The sequence below is a fragment of the Etheostoma cragini genome, chromosome 15 (genome assembly GCF_013103735.1).
Source record: "Etheostoma cragini isolate CJK2018 chromosome 15, CSU_Ecrag_1.0, whole genome shotgun sequence".
Taxonomy (NCBI): domain Eukaryota; kingdom Metazoa; phylum Chordata; class Actinopteri; order Perciformes; family Percidae; genus Etheostoma; species Etheostoma cragini.
Window position 1 is genome coordinate 12,142,283 of NC_048421.1, and position 12,122 is coordinate 12,154,404.

Consider the following 12,122-nt stretch of genomic DNA (forward strand, 5'->3'; position numbering starts at 1 on the left):
GAGAGAGAGAGACGAAGGGGTACCAGGCCGCCCCAGTAATCACATTAAAGAACTGCAACAATAAAAACGTGCGGACGTTAAAACATAATAATTACTAAAAATAAACTAAAAAAGGATTGTAAGTAGTCACGTTGACGCAATCACGATTGAATACAAACAGTTATCGAATGAAAATATTTGTTGTTCTGTGGTGGTGGTGGTCAAATCTGGTGGTATAGATAACACTCATTGTCAATGGTCCTAATTTGTTTTTCATCATAATACAATTTTGTATTATTGTGCAATACTGACTTCAATTGTCAAGCCAATAAATCCAATTCCAATGTTGAATTTCAATTTAATAAGATACGTGTAGAGTACATAGGTTAGAATGATCAATTACGCTGATGAGTGCAGTAACAGCGCCTTTCCACCGATATGCACGCGGATCACTTTTGCTGGGAACTATTTCGAGACATTTGAGCAACCCGGAGATATTAGTATGTGACACAGACCCGCAGAGCCATGTGGAAGACGTCGCGTTGAGTTTGTGGTTAAAACTTCGGCATTATCACGGTCATAATGAACGCGTTTTTGCGTTTTAGAATTAGAACAGTGTAGCAACTATTAATGTAAAGTTGTTGACTAAGTTTACGTGCGGTACGTCTCGCTGAATAATGGGGAAATCAAAGGTAAGTAACGGCCTAGGCTAAGCTAGCAGGTTAGCTTTAACTGAAAAGAGCGTGAACTGACATTTTATTTAAAAGGCCATCTAATCATAGTTATTTTATTAAAATGTAGCATTAATGGGGAACCTATAGTTGAACTGTTGTGTGTTAACGTTAGTAGAGCTGGTTGAGCGTATGGATCACGTTAGCTTGCATTTAACTTTTGAGTTTGAATTTAATTAATTTTTTTTTAATTTTAAAGCAAATTCGCGCACGTTGTTGAAAGACAGTTCATATTGTTGTTTATTATGATAATAGATAACGTTGAATGGATATTGTGCTTTCAGACCAAGAACCAGAAGAAATCCCGAGCTACAGCCAACCATGTGGCCGAGGAGACTTTCGGAGCTATCCCCCACTCCTTCGTGTTTCACCGAGGTCAGATTGGGAAAAACGTGGGCCAGCTCATCCTGGACGTGCGGAGAGTCATGGAGCCGTACACTGCAGAGTCTCTCAAGGTCTGTCTGGAAAACTAAAAGATCAGCAGCTGTCATCAGAATAAAATGTTACAAGAAACCACTGGATCAGGCCATGTGGCATCATTTAAAGTGCTTTGTGAACTCCTTTTGATTGCATTACATGGCACCTGTACATGGAACGTGTAGCTGTATGGTCAAAATGGGCTTTATTAGAATTTTTATTTTTATATAAAAGCATCTTAGCCATATTTTGCCATTTCACATGCACTTTCCCTGACCTTTTTTTCTTTCTTTCTTTTTGCCAGGTCAGGAAAAAGAACGTCCTGAAAGACTTTGTGGCTATTGCAGGACCACTGGGAGTGACCCACTTTATGATTTTCAGAAAAACCTCTGGCTTCATCAACATGGTAATTCACAGCACACATGTCTTGGCTACTGTAAGACTTTCCAGTTTTTTTTATGTGATTACCATCCACATTTCTTGTGATTTCAGAGACTTGCGCGACTACCCAAAGGTCCCATGCTTCATTTCAGAGTGCTCAAGGTAAATATATATATATATATAAACTTGCGATTGAAACACAAGTGCAATAGATAGTGGGGCTCAGATGATGACATTGCAGTATTTGACTGTTAGTGATGTTTTCAAAGTAAACACATTGCTGTATCCACACTGCCAAAGTCATATTTTAACTCCTTAATTATTTTCCCATTTGAATAAGGACTCCTTGAACTTTTTTTCCCCCCCCAGTACGCTCTGGTCAAAGATGTGGTTTCATCTCTGAAGAAGCACAGGATGCACGAGGAGCAGTTCACACATCATCCACTGCTCATCCTAAATAACTTTGGCTCTGACGGCATGCATGTTAAACTCATGGCCACGATGTTTCAGAACATGTTTCCTTCCATTAATGTGCACAAGGTATGTTTGTTTTTTTTAGCAGAAATAATGCATTGCCGTCACTTTGGTTGACTCCAGATTGAAAGCCTTGTTGGCATGATGAACGTATAGTCTTCTGAGATTTCCATTGAAGATTTCTTAAAAGTAAACGCTTTCTGATTTCTGGATCTTTGAGTCATTTAGCATGGTTAACATTTAACCCAGAATTCTTGCACAAAAATAAGGCTTTTGTTGTTTTCCAGGTAAGCCTCAACAATATCAAGAGGTGTGTGCTGCTGAATTACAACCCAGAGACCCAGGAAATTGAATTTCGTCATTAGTAAGTAATATTTTGCCATGAACCGGAACATAGTCATTGTTTTCTCAGTATTGTAGTTGGTTAGCAAAGAGTTTGCATACCTGCACTCTTTGATGACGAAGTACAGAGATGTTGGGCTCAGATGATGACCCCTTTTAACTTGACTGTTCAGTGATGTATGTTCAAAGTAAACGCACTGATGGGCCCCCACACAAGAACCAGATTTCTTTGGATTAAGTAAGCACATGTCACCCTGACCCACATGAGCATGTTCCCAACCTGCAGCAGCCTGAAGGTGGTCCCTGTGGGCATGAGCCGCGGAGTCAAGAAGCTGATGCAGGAGAAGTTCCCCAACATGAGCAAGTTTGAGGATATCAGCGAGCTGATGATGAAGTAAAGTTCTTGTGACAGTACGATCATTTTAGTGGCCAGGTCAGAGAAAACTTAGTGTGATGACGATCCGTAGCCGTTGTTCTAACATCTGCAGAATTGATTTTGCTATTTGTGCAGGGGCGCGAACCTTTCAGAAAGTGAAGCTGAGCAAGACGGGGAGCACAACATCACTGAACTACCACAGGTCTACTCTGGCCGAGGCAACATGGCGTCCCAGCAGAGCGCCGTGCGTTTGACCGAGGTGAGGAGGCTGAGGGCGTGGAACTGTTGAAAACAAGATGACGATGAGACATGGATGGCACCTGAATTGTTGCGCTGTGTTGTCCTCAGATTGGTCCGCGCATGACTCTGCAGCTGATTAAGATACAAGAAGGCATGGGAGAAGGGAATGTCCTTTATCACACCATGAGTGAGTGCACTCCTGTCCTTAATCTTTGTCTTTCTGCTTAATATTTTACAGTGCACATGATGAAAAAATCATTATGAATCCTATGATTTTTCTCTAAAAGTAAACGCTTACTGATGCATCTGAAGATTACATAGTACACATGTATACCTTGTATAAATAGTCTTCTAATGGGATGTTATGTACTGTGTTTGCAAGTCTCCAAGACGGAGGAGGAAATACAGGAGATCCTGATCAGGAAGGAGGTCCAGCTAAAAGAGAAGGAGGGTCGCCGTAAAAAGCAGGAGCAGGATGTTGCTCAGAAGAAAGAGAAACGAGAAGAGAACAAGTAATAAGGCCTTGAAAATAATGATCATTCTGCCTTATTCATTTAAAAAAAAAAAAGGACGTGTTTAAGTGTAAACTGGTTTGTTTCTCTAACAGAAAAAAGAGCCTGGAAGGCATTAAGAGGAAACACGCTGAAGCAGAAGAGGACAGTGAAGTGGAGGATCCCGGGATGCAGGATGGCCAGACAGCTGCTGTTGAGTCCGATGACGAGGTGGAGTACTACAGACAGGCTGTCGGCCAGGAGCCCGATGAAGGTGAATAGAACTTGTGTGCTATAAACCGGCCCTTAGGTCTTGTTTTGAATTTGTTAATTGACAAAGACTTATTTCTGTTCAGACATGTTCCCCAGTACCAAGAAGAGGCATGCCTCAGAGTGGCCTCACGGACCTGCAAAGAAGAGAAAGTTTTCCACCGGTAAACCATTTAGAAAGGACAGAGATGCCAAATCCCCCAGGAGAAATGGTCCAGGAGGCCATCACAAAAACACATCAGGAAAAGGATGGAAAAAATCTGGGGACGGGGAGAAACCATTTGGAAGGAAAACGAAGCCTGGAGGAGGAAAGGCCTTCGGAGCAAAGAAATCCGGCGATAGGGAGAAGAAATTTGGTGGGAACAAAACATTCGGTGGGAAGAAAAATAAGGACAAATCTTTCAAGTCTAAAGGTCCGAAAGGCAAGCCATCCTTCAAGAAAGGTGCAGGAGCAAAGCAAGGCTTTAAACAGAGGAAGGGAAAAGGCTGAATCTCTTCCTCTTCTCCCTGGACTCTGACATTGATTGTGTTATTATGCTCAACATCCGTTTGCCTTCAATGCCTCCAGCCCGAGAAGGTCTTAGGAATGACTGCTGTTCGTTTGTTAGACTGTTTTAATGCTGAAAATCAGCAGGACAGAAGAGAACCAAAGGGCTATATTTTCGGCACTGTGTTGAAATTGTACATGTTCAATATATTGTTAAAACATATCTTGGTGACTGGTGTTATTCTTGTCGTGGAGTCGGTGCAGTCATTTTCTTGGGATAATTTTAAGGTCTTTTATCCTTTTTTTCTATTAAGACCAAGACATCTATTTGTAATTTAACCAGAGCTACAAAAAGGCATTAACTTGATTTGATTTTAGAAACACATTGAGACTTCCCCTTGGAATTTTAGGAATGTGGCCAACAGGTAAGACTAATCACTTTAATTGCACTTCCGGGTCAAGAGACTTGGTTAGGACAGTTTTCTAAATACATCCATGGACCCTCTCAACTCCATGAGACCGCACCCAGAGGATTTAACTTTTTGCCCCTGAGCTGTTCTTCATGTCGTCGTGGAAGGATTGAGTTGTAAGTACAGAGAAATAAGTATCTCGGACCAGAGATTAGGTTACAGAATATACAAAGCGACTTTCTATCTTTTTATGTTAAACGCCCTCTTAAAATGCGTTTATACGGAAATAATTAGTCAAAATAAAATGACTGATCAAGTGGTCATCAAATTCTATAAAACAATCCTGAAATGTAACTAGGAGTATAAAAATGTCTGTTAATTGGAAAACTATTACATGCATGTTAGAACACTTACTTTAATGTATTTGTTCTCATTCTAACAAGTTTGCGTTTGAGTCAGAGACACATACAGAAGAAAGAAATGCGGTTTGGGGGGGGAAATGGCCTTAAGCTGGAAGTTCACAGGAGAGGCTGAGGAACAGAGATAAACACTTGTCTTTTTTTACAAACAGCGATAGTGTTGCTCTCTTAAGTGTGCTGTTTGCAGAAATACAACCGATACATACGGGTACATAACATCGTTAAAACAAGACGATTCCTAGCTTATATGTGATATGCTACATTCCTACAAGTGGATGCAGGCTTGTGATTTATTAGTCAACATAGTAATTGATTCATGAAGAGCATGGGTTTGAGGTCCTCGTGTAATATGGAGTAGAATCTCAGGTAATCACGGTATTACTCCTCATTTTTTCCTAATGAGACTTGCACTGTTGCTCTGCTTGTTTTAAAGTTTCTAATGCGTGCTAATAGTACTTTCTGATCGATCTGTAAAATCATAACGCTTGATAAAGAAGCACTTCTATGACTATGATCAGTTCTGTGACACAAACTGTTTATTGGCATTTTGTTTTGCAAATGCATGGCATTAGTGTCGTAGTTTGGCTTCTTCAAATTGCGCAAGTGCACAGAGATAGGGGAAGTTCAAGTGACTGTCTCTCACATGAAAATAGCATGGTTAAAGCTCTGCCCACGTTCTTTACAGATGACACCACAGCAGGGTGCACTGCAAATCTGCCTTTTGGTAAGTGGAAGTTAACATTTAAGTTTCTAAGTATTAAATTAAGTCTGTTTTTATAATGCAAGATTTTCCAACATTTGACGTTGTATATACTGTATTGATCATTTGAAATGAATGCTCTTATTGCCTTACTATATTCAACTACAGAACCTGCAGGCTAGTTAAACGTGAATGAAAGTAATATAATTTTCATTCAAATTTAACTTCAATTTACAGATATTGGACAGTACGAACTGTGAAAGCAGCTTGACAACGAAATAACCTTCAGCTGAAAACAAAATGAAGCCGAATTTTACTCTTTGTGAGAAGTTTCAATTGGCCCTGCTGCCCTCAATGTACGGGCTTGAGTTCCTCGTGGCCGTGGCAGGAAACCTGTTCGCCCTGTGGCTGCTGATGGTCAGAGAGAGAAGGAACTGGCACACGGGGGTTGTCCTGTCTTGTAACCTGGCAATCAGTGACCTGCTGTATGTTCTCACCCTGCCTTTGTTGATTGTCTACTACTCACTGGATAAACACTGGGTGTTTGGGGACGCGGTGTGTAAAATCGAGAGGTTTCTTTTCACCTGCAACCTGTATGTAAGCATCTGCTTCATCATGGCGATAAGTGTGAACCGATGTGTGGCTCTTGCGTGTCCCTTCTTCACCAGATCCTACGTAGAGCCTGCCCACGCCAAGGCCATCAGTGTCATCATCTGGATCGTTGTAGGAATCATTTCTTGCCCTGTGTTAAAATTCGCCTCAGTCTGCCCTAGTAAGGACAAGCCCAAAAACACTCAGTGTGTGGCCTTCTGTACAAGTCTTGGGGATGAAAGGCCTCACTTCATTTACAAAATGTTTCTTGCTGTGTTTGGGTGTTTTGTTCCCTTCCTTGTTACTTTTGGTTCTTATTGTGGGGTGATTTCGGTGGTGTGGAAAAATGTCAGTATAACCACACTGGAGAAACGCAAGGTAGCTCTGTTGGTCACCTCAGTGATCGTGCTTTATGCCGTTTCCTTTGTGCCTTACCACGTCTTCCAGATATATCACTTGTATCTGAAAATCAATAATCCTGACAGCTTTAACTGTTGGGTCTACGACATGTACCAGGTGTCCAAGGGACTGGCAACTCTGAACATGTGTATTCATCCAATCCTTTACATGGCTTTGTTTGACAGTATAAGAGTAGCTTGTTGCGGGAAGAGCCCCGAGGACAACAATGGGGTGGTGATGAAGTATAGCAGAGCTGCTGCTTGACAGCTTTTCTGTGAAATTCATCATTATTTAATGTTCTAAAACCTGCTCTAATTTCTTGACTTTTTTTTATCATAATTGAAGTAACTGTTCTTACTTTAAAATGTATTAATCTGCAATAAAGATGTATTTGTTTCTGTAATCTGCCTCATGTTGGATCTGATTATCACTCTGATTCCCTAACTATCTGACACAGTCTGGACCAAAGAAAGTTAGACTGGATATTTGTTGTTCTATATCCACTGACCAAGTTTTGATTATGATCCAAATCCAATAAGATAATCAAAGGTATTTTGCTCATCGCAGAGGTATTTATTACTGAAGATTTTGTCTATATTCACAGTTATGACTTCTCTAAGGAAGTGGTTTTCATTAGATAGATTTTATGAAAAATGGGAAATTACAGTGTTACATCAGCACACAAAATACACAATATACATGAAATAAGAAAATATAAGACTATAAGACTATAAGAACAAATATTTTAATATATACAAGATGGGAAAACAAAATGTGCAACAACAAAAGCCTAACTTACAGAAAGGTATATCATTTTTTTTTTTTTTTAAGAAATTTAAAATGTAAATAAACTACAAGGGCAGCTTTGTCACTTTTTCTTTCTATCATCAAATGGCAAAATGTTTATCATAATATAGAAAAACAGCATATAGGATTACACATTATTATCACCCTCCCAACATTCAAATTTAATTTTAAACCAATTAAAAAAGAAGAAAGGAGGACTCGTGAAACTAAAACAAACGTAGTAGCTACTTTTATTGCGAAATTAAATGACAGGAAGTGGGTATTGGCGACTTGGCTCGCACTGCTCCGGTCTTTACGGTCCTGACGCTAAGCTAGCTGAGAGGATGCCGTCGATTGAATACGACGAGTAAGTGTTGTTAAACACATTTAATCATGTGTGCCTGTATTAGAGGTCTTCTATCGATCTAATATTGCTTATCAATCTTCCCCTCCAGCTCCAAGCCCAGCTGGGCAGACCAAGTCGAAGAGGAAGTAGATGAAGGTAAAGCGACAACCTCAGTTAGCGTAACGTTAGTTAGCTAGCTAGCTAGCTAATGCTAGCACATCTCTTGTAGTCTGGTGTCCGGAGGAGGAGGCCGGCTAGGCGGCATCCACTTCCACGTGGTTGTCGGGCGTATATAATCGAGATAAAAGATATACTAACCTGTGGTGTTTTGGATATATATTGTTTGAATACAAACCATATAATTCATTAATACGTTTGCATGATTGACCTTAATTAACGATTCATTGATGAAATATGTAATCGACATATGCTGTGAACAGTTAACGTTAGCTACGTAGGCAGTGGCATTGACTGCCTACGTAGCTAAAGCTAACCCAGCTAAAGCTAGATATGTTACTGGCTTTAGATAAGGCAAACTATGCAATTAACCATTGTGTCAGCAACTGAAATGTCTTCACAAATGAATAGTGGGTCCTGGATTAATTCAGAATTGGGGATGCGATCAAGAGATGCGAAACTCCTAAACTCCATTGGCAGTGTTGACAGCATAGGATGGTACGGTGCCGATGGCCAAATTAAGTTGTTTGGTCATTTATTATTTTTGTAGGGTGGAACAACACTATCAAAAGCCTTTAACAAGAGAGCAGGAATAACGGTGTATTTCCCTTATCAGCTTTTTTTCCTCTTTAAGTCATGACTGAATAATCTTTTGTCAGGCACACTACCACCCCCCAAGGAAACCATCAAAGGGAATATAAAGACTATCACGGAATATAAAATCGATGAGGATGGAAAGAAGTTCAAGGTAAGTTTGAGTTTGACTACAGTACGTGTTGGTCTGTATAGGGCTGCATTTCATGGGATCAGCTCTTTCACGCAGGTTGAGGAATGATCTTACATTTCAGTGTATTTTCACCTGCAGCATGAGACCACCATTATGGCAAAGTGGCATTTATGTGTTCATCTTTTAAAAAGTCAGAATCAAGGCAGTAAATCTCATTAAACATTGTGACTTTTTTTTCATTCTTTTATTTACATACTTCTAGCTATCCTACAACCTTTTGTCATTTGGCTTGTAAATTGGCAAAAACAATATATGTAGTCATTCCTTGGTCTGTATATCATCACCTCTGCCACTCTTGGAATTAATGTGCATTGATAACCTTAACCACTAACAAATACAAGTTGCAGCACTAGCACTCACAAGAGCCTATAATAGACGGGATGCTTCACGGCATGTTTAAATGTTTTTTTAGTGCCATACATGTTTTTAGGAATTTTGACTACGGGAGTCAAACAGTTTTCTTTTGTGCCTTTTTTCCTCTAGATTGTGCGGACCTTCAAGATCGAGACAAGAAAAGCCTCAAAAGCTGTTGCCAGGAGAAAGGTCTGCTTTCACATTAAGTTGCATTCACATTGAAATGAACACGTATTTGGGTACACTCAGGTGTTATTGTGTTCTCTCATTTTAGAACTGGAAGAAATTTGGCAACTCAGAGTTTGATGCACCAGGTCCTAATGTTGCCACCACCACAGTCAGTGACGATGTCTACATGACTTTCATCTCCAGTAAAGAGGTGAGGCTCCAGTGTGACTTTTTTTTGTTGAAGATTTTGTGATGCTGCTCACTGATGTGTAGCAGTAAACACAAAACGTGCAAAAACGGTGGCATTGATCTGTAATTTGCTCGTTTAGCTTGTGACTGAGTACCTACTCTTACCACTTGCAGGACTTGAACGCCCAAGACCAGGATGAGGATCCCATGAACAAACTGAAAGGACAGAAGATTGTGTCTTGCCGTATTTGTAAAGGCGACCATTGGACCACCCGCTGTCCATACAAGGACACCCTGGGCCCCATGCAGAAGGAGCTGGCCGAACAGCTTGGGCTTTCCACCGGAGACAAGGACAAGCCTGCTGGCTCCGGTACCATCCGCATAATCAGATTCTGCCTTGTGATCCACTGTTGGCCATTCCTAATGTTATGACATGTGGCCTGCTTTTCTTCTGTTCATCAGCGGAGCCAGAGCCTGCACAGCCTGCGCAGAGCAAGACTGGGAAGTATGTGCCCCCAAGCCTGAGGGATGGAGGAACACGAAGAGGGGAGTCCATGCAGCCCAACCGGAGAGGTGGGTGTAAGTGTACTTCTTTTTATTTACACCCATTTTTCACTTCACTCATTGTTCAGTAGCAAGAGAAATGCTCAGTATTAACGGTGTCTGTTTGCACCCCGCAGCTGATGACAATGCCACTATCCGTGTGACCAATCTGTCTGAGGACACCCGTGAGACAGACTTGCAGGAGCTCTTCAGACCATTTGGGTCCATCTCGAGGATCTATCTGGCCAAGGACAAGAATACTGGACAGTCAAAGGTCAGTACTCATCTTAATACAAAAAAAAAAACTTAAGCAGGTGTTTTGTATTCAGTTGTGGTGTAATTGATGACTAGAAATACAGCATGGTCCAGTTGTCTCATCTTTGTTTCCTGCAGGGATTTGCCTTCATCAGTTTCCACCGTCGAGAAGATGCAGCCAGAGCCATCGCAGGCGTGTCAGGATTTGGATACGATCATCTTATTCTCAATGTTGAATGGGCCAAGTAAGTAATTGACAGTTTGGTCAGTCAAGCATTCAGTATGTTATTTATTCTTGCTGCCAACCTTGTTGAATTCTCTCTGCAGGCCGTCGAACAACTGAGGAACCCATCAGAATATACGTGAGGATGACGCAAGATGTTATTGTTGTGGAGAAACATGGCAGTTACCTAATAAATTGTTATAATTTCCTTTTGTTATTTGTATAGTTTTTGCATTTGAGGCTATATAGCAACTGGGTTGAAACTAGACTTAGGCTGAATCCCATTTCCCCGTCTTACCCCTACCCCTTGAAACCAAGGGGTAGGGGTAAGGGGTGAAAACATACCCCTATGAAATGGGACACCACTTGGTGACATCACCATACAGTATTGATCACAAACTTCCAAGATGCTGTCTCTGTCTGTTGATTGTGTGGGTTTGGACAACAGTGTGTGTTATATATTTTAGTTATTTTAGGTTCACTTTGGTAGTGCAGAGGCAGATGTTCTTATCTGTGTAGTACTTAGGTCTGTCTGCAATACAAATGTGTATACACATGCATCATGTGTACATATACTTACATATACACCCTGTATACATGCTGTGTTGTATATCTGTTTCAGTTATCACCGTTTTGAATGTCATTGATATTCACAAAAACATGTCTTTATTGGTGATAAATTGAACATAACAGGCAAAAACGTTACATAAAATGATGTTACAGAACCATTATCAACTATAAGAACCATAACTAACATGTCGCACACAAAAAGGCTTCATATGTGTAAAACTAAAAAAAAATACACACAAGACCACAAACAAACAAATTAACTACAGCTGTTCTGATATTCCAGACCAGTCTGAAGCCTTTTGGCTCACATTTCATCAGTGTCCCATATCAAAACCAACAATATACAAGTGCATGAACAATGAACAGGAATTAATTACAAATTATTACAATAATACAGTAGGCTACCAATGCAATAATGAATGGGTACAACATGAACATATGAATCTGCTCGTTTTCAGCCCCAAAGTGGATCAGCTGCTGTGTCCTGTGTGATACAGGGCAGTATATGTTAAGCACGTAGCGATATATAGAGATATAGATAGATATATTCACACACACACACAATCTATGCGATGTATAGAGTCCATTCAAGGCAGAAATATGTGGGACTGTTGTGCAGATTAGCGTTAGCATTGCAAGCTAGCGATTTTTAAAAAGTTTCAGTTAGGAACATGGTTGCAAGTATACATGCACAGGACTGCATAGACCACAAAACAAGACTGTCATAACCTTTTAATCAATTATTTAAAGCTGAAAGTACTTACATTTATGTGTCTCTCTGGTCGATGGGCAGCCATTGATGCCTGTTTGTTTTCAAGTGAGGTCGCCCGTCCACACTAGGTTCCAAGGGCCATACAGCCCTTGTCAATCCCCTTCCCCTAGGCCGTAATAGGTATTGGGACAGAACTAGGTCCCGCGTGAACGCGCAAAAGCTAGGCGAAGGGGTAAGGGGAAGGGGAAGGATTGGGATGCAGTCTGGTTAAGTACCAAGCAACAACTGAGAAGATTTGAAGTAAT

General features: G+C 40.7%; 2 protein-coding genes across 3 annotated transcripts; both read left to right on the forward strand.

Moving 5' to 3' along the window:
* Positions 1-442: 442 nt before the first annotated feature.
* On the forward strand, positions 443-7,026 carry LOC117958160 (suppressor of SWI4 1 homolog). Its single transcript, XM_034894431.1, has 13 exons — positions 443-671; positions 995-1,165; positions 1,432-1,533; positions 1,620-1,670; positions 1,878-2,048; positions 2,270-2,346; positions 2,611-2,718; positions 2,836-2,959; positions 3,049-3,127; positions 3,323-3,452; positions 3,548-3,705; positions 3,788-4,188; positions 6,000-7,026. Exons 1-13 carry the CDS (start codon positions 657-659, stop codon positions 6,969-6,971), a joined length of 2,559 nt encoding a protein of 852 aa, XP_034750322.1. The 5' UTR covers positions 443-656; the 3' UTR covers positions 6,972-7,026.
* Positions 7,027-7,628: 602 nt separating this feature from the next.
* eif3g (eukaryotic translation initiation factor 3, subunit G) lies at positions 7,629-10,726 on the forward strand. Of its 2 annotated transcripts, none has more exons than XM_034893515.1 (10): positions 7,629-7,860; positions 7,949-7,995; positions 8,676-8,764; positions 9,287-9,346; positions 9,432-9,536; positions 9,689-9,884; positions 9,977-10,093; positions 10,195-10,331; positions 10,451-10,557; positions 10,640-10,726. In XM_034893515.1, exons 1-10 carry the CDS (start codon positions 7,760-7,762, stop codon positions 10,653-10,655), a joined length of 975 nt encoding a protein of 324 aa, XP_034749406.1. In that variant the 5' UTR covers positions 7,629-7,759; the 3' UTR covers positions 10,656-10,726. The 2 variants fall into 2 exon arrangements, with proteins under 2 accessions (XP_034749406.1, XP_034749407.1); XM_034893516.1 differs by having other exon boundaries at positions 9,977-10,087.
* Positions 10,727-12,122: the final 1,396 nt, after the last annotated feature.

What these genes read in the sequence shown, in the direction of transcription:
- LOC117958160 (XM_034894431.1), top strand. An exon ending in CCTCTGGCTTCATCAACATG is followed by an intron (nt 1,534 to 1,619) that starts GTAATTCACAGC and finishes TTGTGATTTCAG; the next exon opens with AGACTTGCGCGACTACCCAA. An exon ending in GAAATTGAATTTCGTCATTA is followed by an intron (nt 2,347 to 2,610) that starts GTAAGTAATATT and finishes CCCAACCTGCAG; the next exon opens with CAGCCTGAAGGTGGTCCCTG.
- eif3g (XM_034893515.1), top strand. Translation starts at nt 7,760, where the DNA reads ATGACAGGAAGTGGGTATTGGCGACTTGGCTCGCACTGCTCCGGTCTT. An exon ending in CCGTCGATTGAATACGACGA is followed by an intron (nt 7,861 to 7,948) that starts GTAAGTGTTGTT and finishes CTTCCCCTCCAG; the next exon opens with CTCCAAGCCCAGCTGGGCAG. An exon ending in CGAAGAGGAAGTAGATGAAG is followed by an intron (nt 7,996 to 8,675) that starts GTAAAGCGACAA and finishes ATCTTTTGTCAG; the next exon opens with GCACACTACCACCCCCCAAG.